The sequence below is a fragment of the Carcharodon carcharias genome, chromosome 10, assembly GCF_017639515.1.
Source record: "Carcharodon carcharias isolate sCarCar2 chromosome 10, sCarCar2.pri, whole genome shotgun sequence".
Taxonomy (NCBI): Eukaryota; Metazoa; Chordata; class Chondrichthyes; order Lamniformes; family Lamnidae; genus Carcharodon; species Carcharodon carcharias.
In genome coordinates this window covers 70,337,898-70,363,623 of record NC_054476.1, presented here as the reverse complement: position 1 = coordinate 70,363,623, position 25,726 = coordinate 70,337,898, and the positions used below count along the sequence as shown (strand labels likewise).

The 25,726-nt window shown below is 41.5% G+C and overlaps 1 protein-coding gene across 2 annotated transcripts in view; it reads right to left on the bottom strand.

The window, feature by feature from the left end:
- The window catches only part of pnpla2 (patatin-like phospholipase domain containing 2), a 65,452-nt gene that overhangs the window by 22,093 nt on the left and 17,633 nt on the right, over positions 1 to 25,726 (bottom strand). For both annotated transcript variants that reach the window (XM_041196991.1, XM_041196992.1), the window contains exons 2-4: positions 17,348 to 17,580; positions 16,947 to 17,012; positions 6,066 to 6,275 (exon numbers count right to left, since the gene is read on the bottom strand). In XM_041196991.1, coding sequence (XP_041052925.1) covers positions 6,066 to 6,275; positions 16,947 to 17,012; positions 17,348 to 17,580 — 509 coding nt within the window. The remainder of the gene's footprint in view (positions 1 to 6,065; positions 6,276 to 16,946; positions 17,013 to 17,347; positions 17,581 to 25,726) is intronic.

Sequence of the window (25,726 nt, the reverse complement as noted above, 5' to 3'; positions counted from 1 at the left end):
TCTCCCCGTAACATTTGATCCCCTTACCAATCAAGAACCTATCTATCTCGGTCTTAAATACACTCAATGACCTGGCCTCCACAGCCTTCTGTGGCAATGAATTCCATAGATTCACCACTCTCTGGCTAAAGAAGTTTCTCCTCAGCTTTGTTCTAAAAGGTCATCCCTTTACTCTGAGACTGTGCCCTCGGGTCCTAGTCTCTCCTACTAATGGAAAAATCTTCCCCACGTCCACTCTATCCATGCTTTTCAGTATTCTGTAAGTTTCAATCAGATCCCCCCTCATCCTTCTAAACTCCATCGAGTATAGACCCAGAGTCCTCAAACGTTCCTCATATGTTAAGCCTTTCATTCCTGGGATCATTCTTGTGAACCTCTTCTGGACCCTCTCCAGGGCCAGCATATCCTTCCTGAGATATGGGGCCCAAAATTGCTCACAATATTCTAAATGTGGTCTGACCAGAGCCTTATAAAGCTTCAGCAGCACATCCCTGCTTTTATATTCTAGTCCTCTCAAAATAAATGCCAACATTGCATTTGCCTTTCTAACTACTGACTCAACCTGCAAGTTAACCTTAAGAGAATCCTGGACTAGGACTCCCAAGTCCTTTTGCACTCCAGATTTCTGAATTCTCTCCCCATTTAGAAAATAGTCTATGCCTCTATTCTTCCTACCAAAGTGCATAACTTCACACTTCCTCACGTTGTATTCCATCTGCCACTTCTTTGCCCATTCTCCTAACCTGTCCAAATCATTCCGCAGCATCCCCAATACTACTGTCCCTCCAACTATCTTTGCATCATCTGCAAACTTAGCCAGGATGCCCTCAGTTCCTTCATCTAGATCTTTAATGTATAAAGTGAAAAATTGTGGTCCCAACACTGACCCCTGTGGAACTCCACTAGTCACTAGCCGCCATCCTGAGAAAGACTCCCTTATCCGCACTCTCTGCCTCCTGCCAGACAGCCAATCTTCTATCCATGCTAGTACCTTGACTCTAACACCATGGGCTCTTATCTTACTGAGCAGCATCCTGTGCTGCACCTTGTCAAAGGCCTTCGGAAGTCCAAGTAGATAACATCCATTGGCTCTCCTTTGTCTAACCTACTTGTTACCTCCTCAAAGAATTCTAACAGATTTGTTAGGCATGACCTCCCCTTGATGAAACCATGCAGACTTTGCCTGATTTTATCATGTGCTTCCAAGTATTCTGAAATCTCATCCTTAATAATGGACTCTAAAATCTTACCAACAACTGAGGTCAGGCTAATCGGCCTGTAATTTCCCATCTTTTGCCTCACTCCCTTCTTAAACAGGGGGGTTACATTAGTGATTTTCCAGTCCTCTGGGACCCTCCCTGACTCCAGTGATTCCTGAAAGATCACCACTAACACCTCCACTAACTCTTCAGCTATGTCCTTCAGAACTCTGGGGTGTAATCCATCAGGTCCAGGTGATTTATCCACCTTCAGACCTTTCAGTTTTCCTAGCACCTTCTCCTTGGTAATGGCCACCATACTCACCTCTGCCCCCCAACTCTCTTGAACTATGGGGATGTTACTCATGTCTTTCACTGTGAAGACTGACGCTAAGTACCTATTCAGTTCCTCCGCCATTTCTTTGTTTCCCACTACTACTTCTCCAGCATCATTTTCCAGAGGCCCAATGTCCACTTTTGCCTCTTTCTTATCCTTTATATATCTAAAAAAACTCTTGCAATCTTCTTTTATATTACTGGCTAGTTTACCTTCATATTTAATCTTCTCCCTCCTTATTTCTTTTTTAGTTGTCCTCTGTTGGTCTTTGTAGGCTTCCCAACCCCCTGGTTTCCCACTGCTCTTCGCCGCATTGTATGCTTTCTCTTTAGCTTTTATGCTGTCCCTGACTTCCCTTGTCAGCCATGGTTGCCTCGTCCTCCCTTTAGTATGCTGCTTCTTCCTAGGGATGAATTTTTGCTGTGTCTCCCAAATTACTCCCAGAAACTCCTGCCATTGCTGTTCCACTGTCTTTCCTGCTAGGCTCATCTCCCAGTCAACTCTGGCCAGCTCCTCCCTCATGCCTCTGTCGTTGCCTTAATTCAACTGTAATACCGTTACATCTGATTCCAGCTTTTTCCTCTCAAATTGCAGGGTAAATTCTATCATATTATGGTCACTTCCTCCTAAGTGTTCCTTCACCTTAAGCTCCCTTATCAAATCTGCCACATTACACGTCACTAAATCTAGAATTGCCTGGTCCCTAGTGGGCTCCACCACAAGCTGCTCCAAAAAGCCATCTCGTAGACATTCCACAAATTCCTTTTCTTGGGATCCACTACCAACCTGATTTTCCCCGTCCACCTGCATATTGAAATCCCCCATGATCACTGTAACCTTGCCTTTCTTACACACCTTTTCTATCTCCTGATGTGTTACTGGACTAGTTATCCAGAGGCCTTTACTAACTGATCTGATAAACATGAGTTCAAATCTCACCACACAAACTGAGGTGATTTAAATTCAGTTTAATTTAAAATATCTGGAATTCAAAATCTAGTGTCACAGGATTGTCATAAAAAACCCATTGGTTCATTGATATCCCGTGGGGAAGGAAATCTGCCATCTTTACCTGGTCTGTCCTATAAACATGACTCCGGGCCCACAGCAACGTAGTTAACTTTTAAATACCCTCTGAAATAGCCTAGCAAGCTATTCTGTTATGCCAAACCACAACGTCAAAGAAAAGCATAAAATCAGAATTGATCTGGGCATTGGACTGAGACACGACAAAGGCACACCATGTTAGTCAACTCTGCAAAGTCATCCTCGCTAAAATCTGGAGATTTCTGCCAAAACTGGAAAAGCGGTCCCACAGAGTAGTCAAGCAGCAGCCTGACAGTTATATTCACAGAATCATACCTTTTAGCCAATGTCCCAGGCTCCTCTGTAACAATCTCTGGGTACATCCTGTCCCCAGCAGGACAGACCTACCAAAGGTGGTGGCATAGTGGTATGTAGTCAGGAAGGAGTAGCCCTGGGAGACCACAACATTGATTCCAGGTCCCATAAAGTCTCATGGCATCAGCTCAAACATGGACAAGGAAACTTGTAGCTGATTACCACCTACTACCTTCCCTCAACTGCTAAATGTGTACTCCTCCGTGTTGAAACATCTCTTGGAAGAAGCAGAGGACAAGGGCACAGAATGTACTCTGAATGGGACATGTCATCCATTACCAAGTGTGGCGGAGAAGCACCACTGCTCACCAAATCCTGAAAGACAGAGATGCCACACTGGATCTGCAGGTGGTGGTGAAAGAAGCAACACGCATGACAAACCGATTTGGCGTTGTCCTCGGTAATCTCCTGCCACCTATGCATCTGTCCATGAAACACTGGTAGTAGTGACCAAAGCACAATCCTTCTGGAGATGAAGTCCTGTCTTCACAATGGGGTCACTCTCCATCATGTTCTGTGCACTACCACTGTGCAATACGGTATTGATTCAGAAAAGATCTAGCAGCTCAAAACTGGGCATCCATAATGTGCTAACGGCCATCAGCAGCAGAATTGTATTGTCTGTAATGTCATGGTCTGGCACATCCATCACTCTACCATTGCCATCAAGCCAGGGGAACATCCCTGGTTCAAATACAAGTATAGGAGTGCATGCCAAGACAGCATCCATTGTACCTAAAGATGAGGTGCCAAACTGGTGAAGCTACAACACAGGACTACATGCATGCTAAGCTGCAGAAGCATCAGGCTATGGACAAAACTAAGCAATCCCACAGCTAACAGATTAGATCAGCATTAACAAGGCACATGTCAGGAGTGCAATGGAATACCTTCCATTTCCCTGGATGGGTGCAGCTTCAATAACATTCAATTCTCCACTGGAGTAATATCTAGCACAAAGGGTTGTGGTTGTTGAAGACCAATCATCTCAGCCCCAGGACATCGCTGCAGGAGTTTCACAGGACAAGGTCTCAGGTCCCAACCATCTTCCACTGCTAACATAGGTCAGAATGGGATTGCTCACTGATGATTGCAGTGTTCAGGACCATTCATAATTCCTCAGAAACTGAAGCAGCCTGTGCCTGCATACAAGAAGATCTGGATAACATTTATGCTTGGACTGTGGAGTGCCATGAAATAACCATTTCCAACAAAAAGAGAGTCTAACCAACTCCACTTGATGTTCAACAGCATTATCATCTAATTCCCCACCATCAAGATCCACATTGGTCAGAAACTTAACTGGACCAGCCATATAAATACCAGGGCTACAAGAGCAGGTCAGAGACTGGGAATTCTGCAGCGAGTGACTCACCTCCTGACTCCCAAAAGACTGTGCACCACTACCAATTAACAAATCGTGAGTGTGATGGAATAATCACCTCTTGCCTAGATGACTGCAGGTCCAACAACACCAGAAAGCTCAACATCAACCAGGACAAAACAGGCTTCTTGATTGGCAGCTGATCTGCCACCTTAAACCTTCATTCCCTCCATCACCAAGTCACCACGATTTGAGAGTTTATACCATCCTCAAGATGCACTGCAGCAACTTGCCAAGACTTCTTCGACAATATCTCATAAACCCATTACTTCCACCACCTAGACAGACAGGGCAGCATGTGTGTGAGAACATCATCACCTTTCCAAGTCTCATACGCACCCGACTTAGAAATATATCAGCAATCTTTCATGACTGGGTTAAAATTCTGGAATTCCTGACCTAATAGCAACACAAGTGTACCTTCAGTACACGAACTGTAATGGTTCAAGTAGATGGCTCACCACCACTTTCTCAAGGCCAATGAGGGATGGCCAATAAATGCTGGATTTGCCAGCAATGCCACAATGAATTAAAAAAAACCTGTCATAATGCAAAAGCTTTGATCAGGATCATAAATTGCCAACAGTTTTCTGCTTTAAGTTTGTCCAGGAACAGTCAATAGAGCTGAACGCAGGACAAGGAATAGCAGTACCATCGCTGCAGTTGGTTAGTAAATAATTATTCCAATGTGGGAACAAAAGCAGACTAAACAGGAGAATATCTAACTGGCCTGAAACATCCCAAGGATGGCTCATTTTTGGATGTGGCCTCTCTTCCCTGCTGGTAGTTTCAAATTTGATCCACACAATTCATAGAACATGTCACACATTTTTATTTTTAAGGAATGAATAGGCAGGCTAGTTCCTCTGCAGTATTACATTTGATAAATAGCTTTTAGACAGAAGTACTGGTAAGTTGCAGGTTTAGTCGTCTGAACATCTAGCAGGAATTTCCAAAATGTCTCCCCACAGTTACCCCAATACATATATTGGGAAGAGAACAAAACACAGTGAGCTCTGGAATAGCACACCTCAATATCCCATTTATTTGCCTCTCTGCCACTTCAATTCAGCAAAGCAAGAATACTTTCTATATAATGCACTATTATGTTTAGTTAGGTAACACTTTGTGTAAATTGTGGACATTCCATTCTCATTACTGGAACATTTTTTTCTTTTGAAGATTTGTATGAAGAAAATGTTCAGCTAAACAACACTGCACAAAAATAGGCTACTTAGCACTGGCTGCAGTTACAGCAGAGCCACACCATAAAAGAACCATTAAGATCTCTTTGTCACGCATCCCCACCCATATTTAGACGTATTAATTTGGAATTAACCGAATGCACAAGACCTGTAGGAATAGGATTTCTACCCATTACCTTCCGCATCAATTCAGCTGGGAAAACTGGTCCTGTGATCAGATTGACCTTCCAAATATCAGACCATCACAAACTCCTTGGAGTTGAAAGTTGCCTGTTTACAGTGATTCTTCTATAGTTAAGAGAAGGAACTTTACTGATCTTTGCAACACCATGCCTAAGGTATACAGTTTCACATCTACTGGAACAGAAAAGTTTAAGCATGCACACCCACACCCACCCTCTGTTCATATCTTGAGAGAATTTGTGCACTCAGATTCCACAAGAAGCTGGGTTAAGGTGAGGCATTATTGTATAGATTTGGTTGGGAATCATGAATCTGCAGCACTAGACAGAACTCCCTCCTTATTTATTTGTTCTTACCTCTGGTTCAGGAGGAAATAAGGCCTTGGAGAGGCGGTACAAGTTCTGCAGGTTGAACTGAATGCTGGTATTGGTTATTCTTATTTCATGCATATTGCTAGAGCAATCACGAGGACAGATGTCACTTTCTCCAGCAAAGGGAGACACTGTAATTGTGTTTTTGAGTTCATACTGAGGTAAGTTATCTGTAATTCCTCCATCGACATATCGCTGTAATGAATAAAAATAAATGTAAAACTGTAGTAAAACATTTAAAACAATAAATACCATGAACAATTACTAAAAATGGTAACCTTGTATGGCCTTGAATATAATAAAGGGCCACATCACCAAGGTGCAATGCAGCCACAACTCACCGCCACCACTGCCCCCCAGCAACCCCCCTCCTCCCTGCCCAGTCCAATGCAGTCCAATACAAAGTTTGGAAGCCCACCCACAACCATATCAGGAATGGAGATTACATAATTTCTTCTGGTCACCATTTGTTGTTATTAGTTTCAGGAATGGTAACTTTTTTTTCCCCAGCAAGCTTTATACACATGAGGGCAAGAAAACAGAACTGAAGTGGAAGATTAGCCATGATCTTACTGACTAGCAAGCAGGCTGCAGGGGATGTACGGCCTAGATCTGTTCCTATTTCTTATGTTCTTATACTTACCTATGGGCTAGCTTTACCTGATCAGTGATATTAACAAATGAATAAGTGGACACCTCAAAATGCTAATTAGTTCTCTATTTACCCTATATTAGTCACAGAAATGTGTCCCACGAGAAGTAAATATGGTCAAGGTCACCACTCCTCATCGCTGGGAAACATACATGGATAGGTCTCCGCTGTGGACAGCAACAAGTTCAGCTGGCTTACCCCATAGTTGAATAGTTTGCTGATAATCACTGCCTCAGCTCATGCCATGAAGACTGGCCTCTTGCGCAAAATTCTGCTGGGTCCAGGGAATTGTGCACTAACATGTTACCTCCTTCAGTTTAGGAGGGAGAAACAAAAAGACACTTCAGAATGGCAACAACTAGTGCAACTTTTAAAGTGGCGTTGTTGTTACTGGTGGCATCTTTTGTGGATTAGCTCAGGAAGTAAAAGAGTTCTGCTTGAGAAAGCCTGTAGACATCTCATGCATGAACTGCTAGGAAATTTATGTATGCAACAATAACATCTGCATGCAACAATAACCTTCCAATCTTAAGAAGCTCTACTATTCACAGAGATCGCAAGACAAATGTGCAGCAGCCAAGTCGATTCATCATGAATACTTTTTTTGTACAACATAATAAAGTGGAGTTATTTTAGCATGGTGGCACTTTAACCTCAAGCTCCTAAAATATCAATTCCATATTTATACTAGTGCACAAACTCCAAGAAGCTCAAGATTAAGTGGTGAAACCCCAACATCACCCAAAAAATTAAAAACACAGAAAAGGAAAGAGTTGTCGGATGTTTTCCTGGTTATGACCTTTTGCTGGAATGTACTATTCCATGAACTAATGGCTATATTCCAAAGTATGACTCAGCTATGTACTGTATTTCAACTTTATAACACCAAGGTCCCTGGTTAATTATTTAACATACTACTGTTCGAACATAGGCGAACTGTCATCCCATGCCAATCCAAGCAATGAACCCTGTACACTCCTCCCTTCATTTTCAAATAATACCTGGAAGTTTACTGAGAACTGAAATTTCCAGTTAATTCCTTTATCATTGTATCATATGACTACCAGGATGGTAGAAGATCAGAATATTGCAAGAGTTTTTTTGCATGATATAGGTTTAGTTATCTGAACGGTACCAAGCAGCAGCAATCAGGATCAATGGATCAGAATTTTGACCAGCAGATGTCTTTAGTAACAAAGTTAAATTGAACATACACACATTACAACACGAGTAGTCTTACTCCAATAAGCAGTTACCCCTCACGCTTGGTAGAGGCAATAGAAAAACTTTTGCAGAGAGGAAGGCCCAAATTGGCCCCAACCCATGCACTCAAAAGACACCTGTTGAAAACACTGTTTTAAGGATTGGAAAACTCTGAGCAGTAATACATGATAAACATGTGGTGAGGGATAGTCCGTGTGGCTGCCTTATAGATAAAATTGTCAAAACAGGTATGCTGTCTAAATGGTAATTCCTACCAGCTCATCAGTCATTTCACAATCCTCTTTCCACATGACAAAGGACGTCCTAACTGAGTTGTGAACAGAATAACAAAGTACTCTGTGGAATTCTGATTGGTTGTTTTGGGGAGCGGGGGGGGAGATGGTGGTGGTGGGGAGAGGAGGAGGAAGAGGGAGAGGGAGGAGGAGAGTTAAAAAAACATAGGTAGTGGCTATGTTACTAGCCTAGTAATTACAAGACCTGCACTAATAATCCAGTGTGTTCATATCCCAATATAGTAGAGTTTGATTTCAGAATTTGTTCTTGACTACAAAGTTGTTGGATTGTTGTAATAACTCAACTATTCACTAATGTCCTCCAAGCAAGGGAGCAGGCCTTTTTTATCCAGTTTGATTTTTATGCATTGCTAGTCCCAAGCCAATGTGCCTAGTTCTCAACTGCCCTCTGAAGTAGCCAAGCAAGCCACTCAGTTGTATTAAAGTCATAACAAACAACTGCAAATGGTTCCACTCAAGGACAATTAGCTATAGGCAATAAATGCCAGTTCAGCAGTGACAACTACATCCTGAGAATGCAAAAATTCTTATGATCAAAATGAGATGGTACAACCATATTGTGGATAAACCTGACCAAACCCAAGAACTACTCTATCCACATGCTATTACAAATAGGGGCAATCTGCTTCTCTCTAACACTACAGGTTGAAAATAACTTTCAAGAGCAAGGGGTGAATTTTCAACTTTACCACCTAGGCATAAAACAGAAGACTGAAATCAATGGAACTTAAATCTTGGCACTTTCCATGTGGTAGCTGTTTCACAACAATTGTTTCATGCTCTGACGGCAAGCCGAGACTCTACCCCAGGAGAAACAGACAGGACAAGGAAATTGTGGTGTAGCAGAAGAACCAGAAATGAAACACGTGGGGTTTAAAGCGCAGAAAATCAGAGAGAATGTGAGGTAGGCAAGAAACAAGAAGCTGTTAGGGGAGTAGGAAGAGCCATATTGGACAAGAAATTATTTGCATTGTCATATATCTCAATTACTATAATACAAGTTCAAGCAAGATGAAACTCTGGTATTAACAATTAAACCAAGCCAATGAGATAATAAAACACAAACTCTTAAATACAGTGAGATAGGTATCAACTTAACATTATAACCCAATTACCAAGGACCCCTTCAGAAGAAGAAAAGCATGTCACTATTAACTACTTGCGCTGGTCTCAGTCATCAAGGAGTTCCCTTTTACACATGTAATTATCCCTTAAAGTAATGCCATCATGTCAATGTGTTCCCACTGAGTTAAGGAGTCTGTGCAATGCATTTCATTGATGCATAAATGAGAAATCTTTGATGAGAAATCACCGATATCAGTTATAAACCTGCACTTCACCTCTTAGCCCAAAACAACACTATACATCCTACATTACTTCCCAACAGCCACTTGACTGATTTACCATCTATTCTCATGGACGGTTAAGGAAGTAATGGGAAAAATTTTTAATTAACTCAAATTAAAATCAAGTCCAATGTCTCCAAGATACACTTACATTATATTAAAAAAATTTGTAGTTATTTAACCTTATGGGGAGATAGTGGCATAGTGGTAATGACACTTGACTAGTAATCCAGAGGCTCAAACTAATGCTCTGGGGATATGGGTTCAAATCCCATCATTTATATTCAATTAATAAATCTGGGATTATAAAGTTAGTCTCAGTAATGTTGACCATGAAACTACCATAGATTGTTGTAAAAATCCACCTTGTGCCATCCTTACCTGGTCTGGCCTACATGTGAGTCCCAAGCCCACAGCAATTTCCCTCTGAAATTGCCTAGCAAGCCACTCAGTTTGAGGGCAATTAGGATCGGCCTTGTCAACGATGCCTACATCCCATGAAAGGTTGTGGATCCAAGTCCCGGTCTAGAGACTCAAATATAACATTTTGGCTAACACTCAGTGTACAGATGGCACTGTAATAAATGAGTTGCCCCAAGTGTCCAGGCTAATATTTATCCTCAACCATCATCATTAAGAAACAAAACAAAAACAGAATTACCTGGAAAAACTCAGCAGGTCTGGCAGCATCGGCGGAGAAGAAAAGAGTTGACATTTCGAGTCCTCATGACCCTTCGACAACAGATCATCTGGTCATTATCTTATATTACTGTTTGTGGAACCTTGCTGAGTACAAATTGGCTGCTGTATGTTTGCTACATTACATCAGTGACTAAACTTGAAAAGTACTTCATTGGTTGTAAAACACTTCGGCAAGTCCCAAGGTCATGAAAAGTGCTGTAGAAATGCATGTCTTTTTTAAAAATCTTAACCAGTTAATGTCTTGATAGAAGGCTTCATCATGTGTTTCAGCAGCTACAAGCAGTGTTCCTTATGTTTTAGTTACTTTTAATAGCAAGATAATTAGAAAAGGCAATTACCCACTGAACAGAGACACAGGATTAACATTCTAAATTTACAACTATGCAATTGAAGTAGAGCAGCTTTTCCCCTTATTTACATGTGCTGCAAATTATTTCCACAATAAGGAACATCTGTCCTGAAGCATTGATTATTAGAGGCTATTTTATTCGAGCTAGCATTAGTATTGACAGCAAAAATGCACAAAGTCATTCAAGCTGAAAGTTCACATCATGTTGAATTTTGAATGCTTTAGTTGACTGAAATTCATTTGTTTTGTCATTGATACAAACCTTCGTCCAACAGCTGAAGCAGCAGTCAGCTGCACTGGGCAGCCAGCCATTTGCTTTTGCCTGTATTTGGAATTAAATATTATTCAGCAAATCCAGGTCAAACAGGGGTTTCATTTATTTTAAATGCACAGGATTCACAAAGGAAATAATTGGTGTGCCAGCAGATTGGTACAGTTCTAGGTTTACTCCTAGTTTCCTCGCAAGATAATTTGTTGACTTTGGCTAATCCATTTGTTTAAAAACAGTGTCAAGCAGAGACAGGACAAGAAAGAAAATAAAGCAACACTTGAAGGCAATTCACTTCATCATATCTTCCATACTTCCTGATCGCCAGTTCAAAGACTGCTGGAAGCAGATGCCTGGAATAGCTACTTTGTCAGATGTACAACAAAGACTGTGGGTAAGTGAAAAATTTCAGGTTATAGGAATGAAAAAAAGAATAAGGTCTACTTCATGGTTAGCTGTATGAATTTCAGTAAATTGAAAACATGAAAACTAATTGCACTTAGACAAAGAATGGAAATTAATGTAAAGTCTCAACCTCAGAGCTTCTCAAAAGTATATTACAGCCAATGAATTACAGTTATTACCTACATTGTTATGTAGGCAAATTCCTCAGCAAATCTGCGCACAGCAAGGCCTCTCAACAGAAAATGAGATAGCCCGGTATCCGTTTACTTCACGGTGTTGGTTGATGGGTAAACTTTAGTCAGGGTACTTGAAGAACTCTTTTGTCCTTCTTCAGATATGTCCAATTTAGCAAATAATCAGTGCCTTGGTTTAATGTCTCATCCAAAAGAGCTCCCCCCACCCCACTGCAACCAACAGTGCAGCATTCCTTCAGTACCACACTGAAATGTCAGCCTTGATTTTTTGCTCAAGTCCTGATATAGGGCTTGAACTTTCCAAATCAGAAGCAAGGGTCCCATCTAATGTTTATACACAGTCACATCGTTGACTTACCATATCGTGCCTCTCCTGATTATTTCTCTGTTCTCTATTTCAGGATGCTTTCTATTATTTTGTCCACAACTGATTCAAGTTCACAGTTCTGTCTTTCATCCACCTCTATGAAACACCTCGGGATTTTTTTTATGTTAAAGAGTCTATATAAATGCAATTGTGGCCCATGTATCCTCATGAAGAGCAGCCCTTTGGCAAGCTGCTGGAAAGTTAGTCATGTTTGTGGAGCCCTGCTCTAGCAAGAGAGATTTTAAGTGAGAAGTAAATTAATGGTGGCTAATCTTCCCCCATTTACATTCAATTCTGGGCTGTTCACATTATCCGTTGGAGAAATCAGTGATGAGGCATAACAGAGACATAGGGGACAAGCAGGAGAGATAGACATTAGGTCAAAAGAGCACTTTGTACTCTGCCAAGGCTATGTTGTTTGGCATAAGCCAACATGCCCTCAATAAGAGAGAGACAACAAACAACACCATGGAATACGCAAGGCTGCTGGGCCCATTGGATCCACTAACATCCAATAGCGAGAGTGAAGATAGAATGGTTTGCACAATGACTCATGTTAAACCTAAACTCATTTAATGTTAAGAGCTTTAAACAAATTTTCATAACAATTGTTATTGTAGGAACTTGAAAGTTCAATTGCAGAGTTTACACACATACTAGTGGGGGAGAGGAAGCATTGACAGATACTGTCAAATTTCATCCAAGTTGGAACGGGGCCAGCAGATAATATCAGGGCATTTATTGAGAAATAATTTTCTCAGAAACTGTACATTGTTGTATAACACGCTGGTTAAGCACTTGCTTTCTAATGCGGCATGAAGCAAGATGTCACTGCAGTGCAAGTCAGGAGTTAACAAGTTACCTCTCATTAGTTTCACATGTCCAATCATTCATGAAAGCCTCCACCCATAAACTCATACACAAAATTACAATTAACAGGCAGCACCACAGATACATTAGATTTATATGGATTATGTTAACGTGGTCACTTTCTTTCAAATTCACTGAATATTCTAGATTATACTTGAATACAGTATATAGCATTAACTCAACACAACAATCTGTATGGTGACTTTAGCAAATAATCTGTTTAGTAAATTTGAGGAAGACTCTAAAAATGGGAAAGGATTTTTTTTTTATTCATTCATGGGATGTGGGCTTCGCTGGCTAGGTCAGCATTTATTGTCCGTCCCTAGTTGCCCTTGAGAAGGTGCTGGTGAGTTGCCTTCTTGAACCGCTGCAGTCCATGTGGTGTAAGTATACCCACAGTGCTGTAAGGAAGGGAGTTCCAGGATTTTGACCCAGCAACAGTGAAGGAATGGCGATATTTTTCCAAGTCAGGATGGTGAGTGACTTGGAGGGGAACTTCCTAGTGGTGGTGTTCCCATCTATCTGCTGCCCTTGTCCTTCTAGGTGGTAGTGATCGTGAGTTTGGAAGGCGCTGTCTAAGGAGCCTTGGTGAATTCCTGCAGTGCATCTTGTAGATGGTATATACTGCTGCTACTGTGTGTCGGTGGTGGAGGGAGTGAATGTTTGTGGATGTGGTGCCAATCAAGTGGACCGCCTTGTCCTGGATGGTGTCCAGCTTTTTCAGTGTTGTGGGAGCTGCACTCATTCAGGCAAGTGGGGAGTATTCCATCACACTCCTAACTTGTGTCTTCTAGATGGTGGACAGTCTTTGGGGAGCCAGGAGGTGAGTTACTCGTCGCACGGTTCCTAGCCTCTTCTGACATGCTCTAGTAGCCACAGTATTTATAGGGCTGATCCAGTTCAATTTCTGGTCAATGTAACTCCCAGGATGTTGATAGTGGGGGATTCAGTGATGGTAATGCCATTGAACTTCAAGGGGCGATGGTTGGATTCTCTCTCGTTGGAGATGGTTATTGCCTGCTATTTGTGTGGTGCAAATGTTACTTGCCACTTGTCAGCCCAAGCCTAGATATTGTCCAGGTCTTGCTTAATTTGGACATGGACTGGTTCATTACCTTAGAAGTCGCAAATGGTGCTGAACATTGTGCAATCATCAGCGAACATCCCCACTTCTGACCTTTTGATGGAAGGGAGGTCATTGATGAAGAAGCTGAAGGTGCTTGGGCCTAGAAATAGTGTGGTTGGATCATGGGGGTAAGGGTTGGTGCAGGCTGCTGCGAATATTTTGAAGAAGGGGAATGAAAGCATCTGAGCAAAGGCAAGCATTAACAAACTTCATAAGGATAGGTAGTTGAATGGTCAGAAATTTGGCACAGAGAGGGAGGATTGAGTGAGCAGGAGATGAGGCTCATGAAAAAGATGAGTTTAGTATGGGACATGGGAGGACAAGAAGATACAGAATAATTGGAGAATTGAAAATTAAGAGATTGGATGATTAAAGATGTGGGAGGAGAAAGGGTCAACTGAAAGCAGTCTCAGTCTTAACAATAAAAAGAAATTCACAGGATCGATGTACTTTGCACTGGAGGTGAAGGAGCATAATTGTCTGAATGGAATGACTAAAATGGCTTTGTATTATAGCTGAAGGTCATATACCTGGCAGAAAAAAAATAATAAAAGGTCAAAAACACCACCCTGAAAATTCAAGCAACAAGGTAGCTTTAAAAATTGCATACAAGGAGAAGACTTTTCTCCATTTTAGTCACTGCATTCAGACAGTTATGCTCCTTCACCTCCAGTGCAAAATACATCGATCATACAAATTTCTTTATTGTTAAGACTGAGACTGCTTTTAATTGACCCTTTCTCCTCCCACATCTTCAATCATCCAATCTCTAATTTTCAATTCTCCAATCATTCTGTATCTTCTTGTCCTCCTCTGTCCCTTTCCAACTCTCATATTCTAAACTGGATATTCACAAATAAGGGTGTGGGAAGACACTAACCGAGAAGATTCCTTTTCTGTTTTTTTTTAGAAAAAGGATAAAAATCTTAAGATACTTCTTAAAACCTACCTCTTTGACAAAGCTTTTGGTCACCTGCCCTAATATCTTCTTGTGACTTGGTGTCAAATTTTGTTTGCTAGTAATCCTGTGTAACACCTTTGGATGTTTTACCATGTTAAAAATGCTGTATAACATAAGCTGTTGTTAAAGGAGAAAAGCCAGGCAGAGGTGGAGAGGTTTAGGAAGAGGATTTCATGGCTTATGTCCTTGGCAGCTGAATGATTGGGCATGTGAAACTGATGAGATGTAACTTGTTACCTCCAGACTTGAACTGCAACATCTTACTTCAGGTCACGTTACAAAGCAAGTACAAGCCACCACTGGTAGAATGATTAAAATTGGAGGATACTCACAAGGCCAAAGTTGGAGAAGTGCCAATACTGCAGAGGGCTAAAGGACTGGAGGAGCAAGGCAATGAGGGAAATTTGAAAACAGGCAGAAGAATGTTTAAAATCCAGACATTGCTGAAGCAACCAATGTAGGTTAGTGAACACAGGGGAGAAAGGTGAATGAGACTTAGGACATAAAGGGATAACCTCAAGTTTACAGAGGGTAGGACGTGGGAGCACTGGAATAGTCATGTCTCAAGGTAACAAAGGCATGGACAAGGGCTTCAGCAGGTGGTGAGCTGAGGTAGGATGGAACTGGGTGACATTAGACGACCTTAGTTATAGCACGGATATGACTGGAAGTGCATCTTGGGATCAAACATGACACCAAGGTCACAAGAGGTCTGGTTCAGACAGTTGCCAGGGACAGGAATAGAGTCAAAGGCTGGGGAGCAGAGTTCATGGCAGGGACCAAAGTCAATGGCTTTGGTCTTCCCAATGTTTTGTTGAAGGAAATTTCTGCTCATCTTGTACCAGATGTCAGGTAAGCAGTCTGACAAGTCAGAGAGACAGTGGAGGAGTCGAGTGTGGTGATGGTGAGTTAAAACTGGATGTTGTCAGCCTACATATGAAAACTAATGTGTGTTTTCAGATATCATTGCCAATGAGCAGCACGTAGATGAGGAATAGGAGGGGCCCCAAGGATAGATCCTTAGGCTACATGTGAATTGCACCCATAAAATGAAACAGCACAACCTCACAGAAACTCTTGATCTTGAGTATTGCTAATAAAAGAGACATGCTGTAGTGCTTTGTCTTGCACTCATCAGGACAGACACAAGAATACATAATTTCAAAGGGAGCAACATTTATACTGCATGAGGAAAGGTTGCTGATGGTTGTAAGTTGACTCTGATTGTTTGAGGCATTGCCATGGAGAATGCACCAGGGAATTACTGTCCTCCACACTTTTGTTTAATTCAAAAAGATGCACCACCTGGGCATGTTCCCTTTGAATTAAACAAAAGCATGAGGGACAATAGTTCCTGGTGCATTCTCCATGACAATGCCTCAACCAATCAGAGTCAACTTACAACCAATCAGCACCCTTTCCTCATGCAGTATAAATGTTGCTCCCTTTGAAATTATGTATTCTTGTGTCCGTCCTGTTGAGTGCAAAATGAAAAACTTTGACAGCATGTCTCTTTTTTCAGGAACACTCAGAACTGTACTACAAGTGACTAATTGTAAACTCCAGGATCTTATGTTTAGTGTCTGGAAGGGAAAGTATAAACATATTAGAGCTTCCACAAGGGCTTACCAGAAGAAAGTATTGAGTAGCTGAGACACAGCTCTGGGATTCCCAGTCTGTGCAAGCTGGATTAGAGGCTCAGATGCTACAGTTAGCCTCAGCATATCTGAATTAGGGAAGAAAAAAATAATGGTGACAGAACCTGCTCTCGACTTCAGGTAGAAATGCGCGAATCAATAATTCCTTTCCATGTGTGTACATAGGCAGGCAGTTAAACATGGGCAAGTTATTGGAAGATGCCTTATGGCCATTAACCTGTTAGTAAAGACGCACTGCTTCAACACAGATTAAAAAAAAAAGGAAAAAAAATGAAAGGTAACCGTACGACAGTAGTAATTCAACATATTTATTGTTTGGAAAGGGGAGGAAGGTATATCCAGATTCACTCAGATTTGCAAGCAATTTGATATTGAACAATGTTTTTAATCATCCTGGTCAAATTCCAGATCATCAGTTTCATTTCAACTGAACAGTCACAGTTCAACTTACCACTCCTTGCAGCGTTGGTGGTATAAGTCCACAGTACACAGGAATAAACATGCTGCATATACAGGCCTGCAAAACAGATCAAGAGCTTTTTTAAATGAGCTGCCAGTGACACAGCGTTTATGGCTGTACAAAGAGAACTTATGCCAGTACAATCTGCTGGGAAATTGGTAGATTAGGACAGTATTTTGACCAGTAGAATGTCCAGATCAGAAAACTCCTTTCTTTTAATCATTAAAGAAACCAGGTTTTGGCTTCTGGTGCATAGATGGGAGAAGGTCTTTGTTCCCTTAGTGGCGATCAATAGGGATTTGGGTATAAAAATGGAAAATTTCCAGAGATTAGAATCTTTTCCACCCAAGCAGAAATACTGAAACAAATTTAGCAATGTATTCCTACATCACCTGTATAAGCTCCTCTTTATTGTTGAAAACTGTCACCAGAACATTCTCGCCATCAGACACACGGGTCAAAGAAATGCCCAGTCGACCTGTTGCAAGCTCATGTGCATTGTCTGGAATTCCTTTGTAAAGTCGGCTACGGATGATCTTTATCAAGTTAAAAGAAGGGTGGAGTGGACCCAGGAACCGCTTGCGTGCTTCTCTAGAAACATCAATAATATTTGCGCCAGATTCTCCTGAAAATTACATTTGTTTAATAAACAAAATTTTAGTGAGCAGAAATTTATTAAATCCTCCACAGAAGATTCTTCCATGTGTCATATCAGTCAATTGTTCTTACCTTGAGATTCATTTTTAAAAGGTAGATTCTTAGTACCTGTCAGCTGATTTCAACAGGACATTGGTCACTAGTGACATCAGCACACTGGTGTTGGGAAGGAGAAAGTAATTCAGAAGATACTGCTATAGGCTGGTATCTCATCACTCTTGCTGGAAGTGAATTTGTACCAATTTCAAAAGAAAACAGAATTGGGTCCAGCCATGCTTTGTGGTCAAAAAACTAATTGAAATTCACTATCATTGTTCACTCATGCAAAAATAGCTACTTAGGCCATTTCCAGAGGATAACAGTTCTAGTAAAGCTATTCCAGCAAGTCGACATCTTCAAGAGCTAATTGTAAACAAAAACATACACATATGTGCATAAGAAGTTACATTTCCTCAGCAATAACTATCACATATAAACAATGGCCATTTAGGACAAGTTATAAGTGGTAGGGCAGTAAAACAAATAAAAGCTTAATAATGCAGTTCAACTACTTAAATGCCACATTCTAATTAGGAATTCATTTTCAAGCATACTATCTGTTAAATAACTAAATTACGGCTTTGGCAAACCTGAATGTAAATTAGAAGACAAAGTTTTCAGGTGGCAGTTGTATGATTGCAATTGTTTAACAAGAAAATAAAGCAGAAGATATGAACTTTAATTAAATAAATGAGCCAATATGATTTCTCACATCAACTGCAATATTAATGTATCACCTGGTTCAACATCAGCTTCAAAATAAATGCACAATGCAAATCAATTTTCTTCTTCAGGTGGGTCTGGGTTAGATCCAACTAACTGTAACATGTTGGAAAGAGACCGTTGTTCACCTCCTTGTGGAATGTGCCTTTGCATAGAAGGTTTGGAGAGAGATGCAATGGTTTTTGTCGAGGTTCATCCCGAGCAGCTCTGTGACACAGGACTCTGTGCTCTACAGACTGTTCCCAGGGACGCACACTGAGACAAACATCAACTGCAGCTAGAGGATCATCAACTCAGTGAAAGACGCTCTTTGGTCTTACTGAAACTTGTTGGTCTTCCAGTGCAAAGAGTTGCCCCCGACCAAGTGCTGCAGACTGGAACATTCTAAGGCCCAGGGCTACGTGCTGAGGGATGCACTAAATCAGCAAAGGCACAATGAGGACAGGTCGCTGTCCAAGACCTTTCTGCCACTGTGCACCGAGGGGCTGGAAACTGTATAGGCCCCTCAGGCTGTATAACTCAGAAGGAATATATGCAGTGAATACTAAATGTATCATAATTGTACTGAAGCACCTCAGAGTGCAACATGATCTATGTAGATAACTTGAATATCGTTCGCACTGCCTGACTGTCTGTAATGACCATATTTAAATGTCTGTAATGTTCATCGATTGTATTGAAGCACCTCGAGATTCATGTGGAAAAGTTGCATATGATTGCACTATTTGTGATGGCCATTTTGAAATGCTTTGTAATGTTCTTTCAGCTATTTTATGAATAAAGTGTATTTTTCCAAAAAAAAACCTAACTGCAACAGGTTCCACTGAAAGCTTTTTTTGAACAATAGCAGAGCTAATTGTTTCCTCATGGGAATTCGAGTTGGCTGTTGCATCTGCCCCAGAACACCAAGCATTTCAACATCTATCCATAATCCAACAGTCAACCACTATTCAATGATCATGGCCCACTCCCATTATCCCTCGATTCCCTGAGAGACCATAAATCTGTCTATCTCAGCTTTAAATATATTCAATGATGGAACATCCACACCCTCTAAGGTAGAGGATTTCAAAGGTTCACAACCGTTGGGGGTAAAGAAATTGCTCCTCACGGCAGTCTTAAATGATCGGCCCCTTATCCTGAGACTGTGCCCCTGCGTTCCAGCTTTCCCAGCCCACAGAAGCAACGTCAGTGTCTAGTCTGTCAAACCCTCTTAAGAATCTTATATTGCATTGAGATCACCTCTCATTCTTCCAGTCTGCAGAGAGTACAGGCCTAAATTACTTAGCCTCTCACCATAGGACAATCCCTTCATACATGAGCTTTTATCTTGTCTGTTAACCTTTTGTGTGGCACCTTACTGAATGCCTTTTGGAAATCCAATCTAGCAAAGCTTTGCTGTCCTTCTTCCAATGAAAATATGTCCTCCCTTGGATATGGAAACCAAAAGTGCACACAGTCCTCCAAGTGTGCTTTCACCAAAATGGAATACAATTGTAGAAAGACTTCCTTATTCCTGTACTCTGACCTCCTTGCAATAAAAAGACCAACATGCCCTTGCCTTCCTAATTGCTTGTTTTACCTGCACATTAACTTTGTGTTCTTCAAATCCCATCATGACATCTGGCAGAATTTAAATTCAACAAATAAAATCTGGAATGGAAAGCTAGTCTTAGCAATGGTGCCCATGAAACTTGTCGTAAAAACCCATCTGGTTCATTAACGTCCCTTAGGAACAAAATCTCTCATCCATACCCGGTCTGGCCTACATGTGACTCACAGCAATGTGGTTGACTTTAAACTACCCTCTGAAATGGCCTAGCAAGCCACTCAGTTCAAGGGCAATTAGGGATTGGCAATAAATTCTGGCCTTACTAGTGACACCCACATCCCACGAAAGAGTTAATTTAAAAAGACTACCCAAATGAATAAATACTTCTCCACATTGCGCTCCATTGATGACCTTGTTGCCCACTCACTTAACCTGTCTATATCTCTTTGCAGCCTCTTTGTATCCTCCTCATAGCTCACATTCACACCTAGCTTTGTCAGCAGCAAACTTGAATACTTGCTCTGTTTCTTCATCTAAATCATTAATACAGATTGTAAATTGCTGAGCCCCCATCACTGATCATTGTGGTTCTCCACTGCCAACTTGAAAAATTCCTCATTTATCCCTAATTTCTGCTTTCTATCTGTTAACCAATCCTCAATCTAGGCATACATTACCCCCAACTCCATAAGCCCTTATATAATATCACCTTCTTGTATATGCTCTTTTAAACCTCTTTTACACCCTTAGAACAGCTCTATTTGACGCTGCCATATTTGTCTATTGGACCATGCACAATGTCAGAACACGTGCAATGGGCAGTGTGCAAAAACACCAATAAAGAACTTGCAAATTGCAGCAGCAAGGTGTAGTCCCAACAACTTTATGCCTAGCATGTAAGCCATCAGGTCCTTGGGATTTGTTGATTATTAGCCCTGGATGTTTCTCCAATAGTTTTTCCTTGGCTGATAAAAGAACACAAGAAATGGGAGAAGTAGGACATTTGACCCCTTGAGTCTGCTCCCCCATTCATTAAGATCATGGTTGGTCTTATTGGGCTGCATTTGTCGCCAACAAGAACAGCACATGCATGACGTGTTTTACTCTGGTTGGGGTTTAGGAGCATGGGGCAGGGTTATGATCAGGAAACCAGGAAGTGTGCATTTCTTTGACCGTCTGAGTTCCTGACCTTGCTCTTCCCTCCAGCTGCAACATCACAGTATTTACCAGGGCCTTCCCCACCCGACACACAGTCCAGATCAGAGGGGAATTTTTCCAGGCAAGGGGAGGGGGTTGTGTCCGTGTGGGGGATCCTATCTGGACTTCCCCAGTCCCTTTACCCACTGATCTATTTTTCTTGTATTTGTAGCTCTCCATTCCTAACCCTGCTTTTACCCTACACAAAAACAAAAATTGCTGGAAAAACTCAGCAGGCCTGACAGCATCTGTAGAGAGAAAGACAGAGTTAACGTTTCGAGTCTGTAAGACTCTTCTTCAGAGCTCACTGTTCTTACCCTGCTGAGAAGGCCATCACTGTTTTATGATGATTAGAAAGTCCTAACTGCCTAAGGACAATTGCTAACTGATGCCCATCTCCTTCCAGGCCATGACTCCATTACTGATACCATGTCCCTGGATCCCTGTTACATTGTCCCACCCCACACGCATGACGTCATTTGATTCCTACGCATGTGAGGATCGGTGCACATGCCATCGGTGGCCATCTTGCATTGGCAGGGGACATAATGGATCTGATTGTGGCCTGGCCCCCATAACCCTCGACTCCCTTGTAGATCAAAAATCTGTCTAATTCAGCCTTCAATGACCCAGCACCCACTGCACGCTGGGGTAGAGAATTCAAAAGATTAACAACATTCTGACGGAACAGATTCCTCCTCATCTCTGTCTTAAACGGGAAACCCCTTATTTTGAAATTGTGCCCCCTTGTTCTAGGTTCCCACATTAATATTAATTACTTTAAGTTCTTCACTCTTATTAGCCTCCTTGGTTACCCTCTATTTCTGGTATGTAAATAATTGTTCAATGATATAAGATATAAAGAAGATAAAGAGAGAACGTCAAAGAAAGATGGATCTTTGCAGCCCCTCTTAGTTTTCTGTTTTCTCCTCTTTTTCAACAATGTTCCATGCATCGTTCCAGGACCATGAGATAAATGGATTCCTTTATCCTGTGCCTTTGCCCCTGAGGAAGTGAAGTACAACTCAATTCAACCCTTAAATTTCTAGCCCCCACTGCCACACCCAACATTTTCAGGCAAGGGACACAAATCCCTTTCCCTCAGTCGGAACTTTATATGTACCAACTTAAGGTGCAAACATGCATTCTACTTGTTAATGCTACAGCTTTTTAAGCATATTAATGCAGTACACCACAAGCCTGTGCCCATTTAGTTACAAACAGGACTGGAATCAGTAGAGACCAAACAAAACATTTGCTCTCAATTCAGAGCTATCAACAATGCTTAAAAAAAGGCCATTTATTAATAAAATCTACATTTCTGGCATTCCTTGTTTACTCCGATTCAGTAAGTTTGACTGCCTGAATTCAAGGAGATACCTTCAAACGCCCAATGACCTTCTCACACAGTGGTTTGTCAGTACTTAAGTTTAAATTACTAACTCCTGCTTGTACAATGTAAAATAGTCTTGGGTGGTGCTCTGGATTGATTTACCATACACAGAATTCCACAAGCCCTAACACAGTGCTAGCCCAGTCCAAGTTTAGCTCCAGTTACTGTACTAAATTACCAAAACAGTATAAATCCACAACAATCTCTGTATTTATGTTGTCTTTTACAGAACTCCCATCCAAGGTATGGAGCACATTTGAAGCACTTGTCTTATATCTCCAGTCTTTCTGCTGCCAATTTTCAGAGAAGTGCTTTGAAACGTGCCCAGGAGCCGGCTGCTGGCATTCAGCATGAACTGTTACATCAATAGAACGGAGTCAACAACTGCTGGATGCTAACGAATAAACCCAATTCTGGAAGCGCTGTGACATTGTGAGCCCACATTTTCCAGCCTCGCAGAGAAATTGAGAACAAATACAGGTGGTCTTGCTAAGCGCACAAAGATAGCAGCTCATGACTAGGTGCAGCTCAAGACAGCATGTAAGCTTGGGAATTTGGTAACTGAGGCAACTCGGTACACTGAGGGAGGAGGTGCTGTTCTGACCCTTTACCAAAAAAGAATGGCCTGAGAGAGGGGGTGCTGGGGGCCAACATTGGGGCTTGAGAGCTGAAGTCTGAAAGCATTAATTAGGTGGGCAGACTGGTGAGTTCAAGATTTTTTTTCTCTCTAAACAGGGGCAGTAGTTTAAACTGGTATTGGGGAGATACAAGTATTGTATTAAAATTTATAGCTTAACTAATTAAACCACTTGATACAAGTACAGATAGTCAATGCATGATATTTCTAAACATAATTTGTGAAATAAAACACAACAAAGATGGCAGGTCAGGTGAAACTGTACAGCAACTACACCTGCAGTAAGTGTCTGCAGCTTGAGGAGCTTCGGCTCAGAGTTGATGAGCTTTGGTCTGAGCTCCTGACACTGCAATGCATCAGGGAGGCAGTCATACCCCTTAGGCTCGTTACTTAGAATTTGGTCTGCTTTCATGGAGAGGAGGTTGTGACTGCAAGCGTGGCAGGTACTGGGATCCACTGGAGGAGCCACAGCCTTTGCAATTGTCAAGCAGGTTGGAGGTTCTTCCAGCTTGTGGACGAGAGAAGAGACTGCAGGAATGAAGAATTGATCATGGCACCATGGTTGAGGGGAGCAGGAGGCATTCAAAAGAAATGTAGTTACAGTATGGGACAGTATAGTTAGGAGGGTAGATAGAGTTCTCTGCAGCTGAGAGCAGTTCTATTGAAGGGTCATTTGGACTCGAAACATTAACTGTGTTCCTCTCCGCAGATGCTGCCAGACCTGCTGAGTTTTTCCAGGTATTTTTGTTTGTGTTTTGGATTTCCAGCATCCGCAGTTTTTTGCTTTTAGCTTGAGAAGTAGTTTGGGTGGCGATAAGAAATAGCAAGGAAAATAAGTCACTGGCAGTAGTTTATAGGCCTGCTAACACAGTAGGTCAGAGTATACATCAAGAAATAATGGGGGCTTACAAGACAGGTACTGCAATAATCATGGATGACTTTAATCTTCACATTGATTGGGCAAATCAAATTGGCAAAGATAGCATGGAGGATGGATTCATAGAGCGTATTCAGGACAGTTTCCTAGAACAGTACATTCTGGAACCTACCAAGGAACAGGCTATTTTGGACCTGATAATGTATAATGAGGCAGGATTAATTGAAGACCTCATAGTAAAGGAACCTCTAGGCAAGAGTGATCATAACATGGCAGAATTTCACATTCAGTTTGAAAGTGAGAAATGTGGATCCATAACTAGAGTTTTAAACTTAAATAAGAGTTGAGTAGAGTGGACTTGGTAAATAGGTTAAAAAGGGAAGACAGTAGAGAAGCAGTGGCAGATATTTGAGGAGATATTCATAACTCTAAACAAAGATATATTCCATTGAGGAAAAAAAGACCCTACCAGAAAAATGCTCCACCCATGGCTAACTAAGGAAGCTAAGAGTGGTATCAAATTGAAAGAAAAGGTGTACAATGCCTCAAAGGGGGAGGGGGGTAGGAAAAGGAGGTGTGCATTGAGGTCGAGACTGGGGAATTAGTAGTGGGAAACATGGAAATGGCAAAGACTTTGAACATGTACTTGGTATCAGTCTTCACAGCAGAAGACAGAAAGCATCTCAAGAATAGTCGAAAGTCAAGAGGCAGAAAGGATATAGGGAGGTTAAGTAAGTGGGCCAAACATTTGACAGATGGAGCATAATGTGGGAAAACGTGAGATTGTCCACTTTGGCAGGAAGAATAGAAAAGCTGAATGTTATTTAAATGGAGAGTGTACTGCAGTATTTTGCAGTCTGAGGGATCTGTGTGTCCTTGTACATGAATCATAAAAATGCAGGTACAGCAAGTAATCAGGAAAGCAAATGTAAAAATATTCTCGAGATGATAACACAACAAAAAAGATCCTCTTCACTTAAAATGAATTCAGCCTTTGGACCAGTGTGTGTGGAACCAAAATGATCAAAAAGAAATGGTCTGTACAGTCCACTTAGAAAGGCTGCACTAGACTTCCCATTTTAGTATTGCACTCCCTTAGATTGAAGCAAAAAGGAAACAAACTATACAATAAGCAGAAAGTGGAGTCTGTCAGAATCTATTAAGGGAAAAGACAGGTTAGCAATTGGGAGACAAATAATGTTTTTGGGCTTTCACTGTTATGGTTTGAAAGGGATTATGGTTTGGAAGGGATTTTGTTTTAATTTGCATTATGATCTTGGCCAATGGTTAAATTCAGCTTACATAAAGGGTGCAGCATTTTTTAAGATGTAATGTTCACAGTCATTTGGGATGGGAATCATAAATTAATTTATACACTGCATAAGAGTTTGCACCATGATACTGGAATGAATTTTAATCCTTATACTTAGCAGAAGACTTAACCGAAAGAACAAATACCGGGGGCAGGATTTTCCATGCCGGGCTCCGAACCCTGGGGACAGACATTCACACTGCATGGGAAACAGTCACTCATTGTGATTTTTCCTGGGACAGCCAAATATTGCCAAGAGGGTGGGCTCACTGTCCAATTAAAGATGGCAGACAGGCTCTTGAAGCTGGAGGATCAATCAGCGGCCTTTCAGCTTGAAAAGAACAGCAGGCAGGTAGGGAGGGACTCTAGGCCTGCCTGCACCAC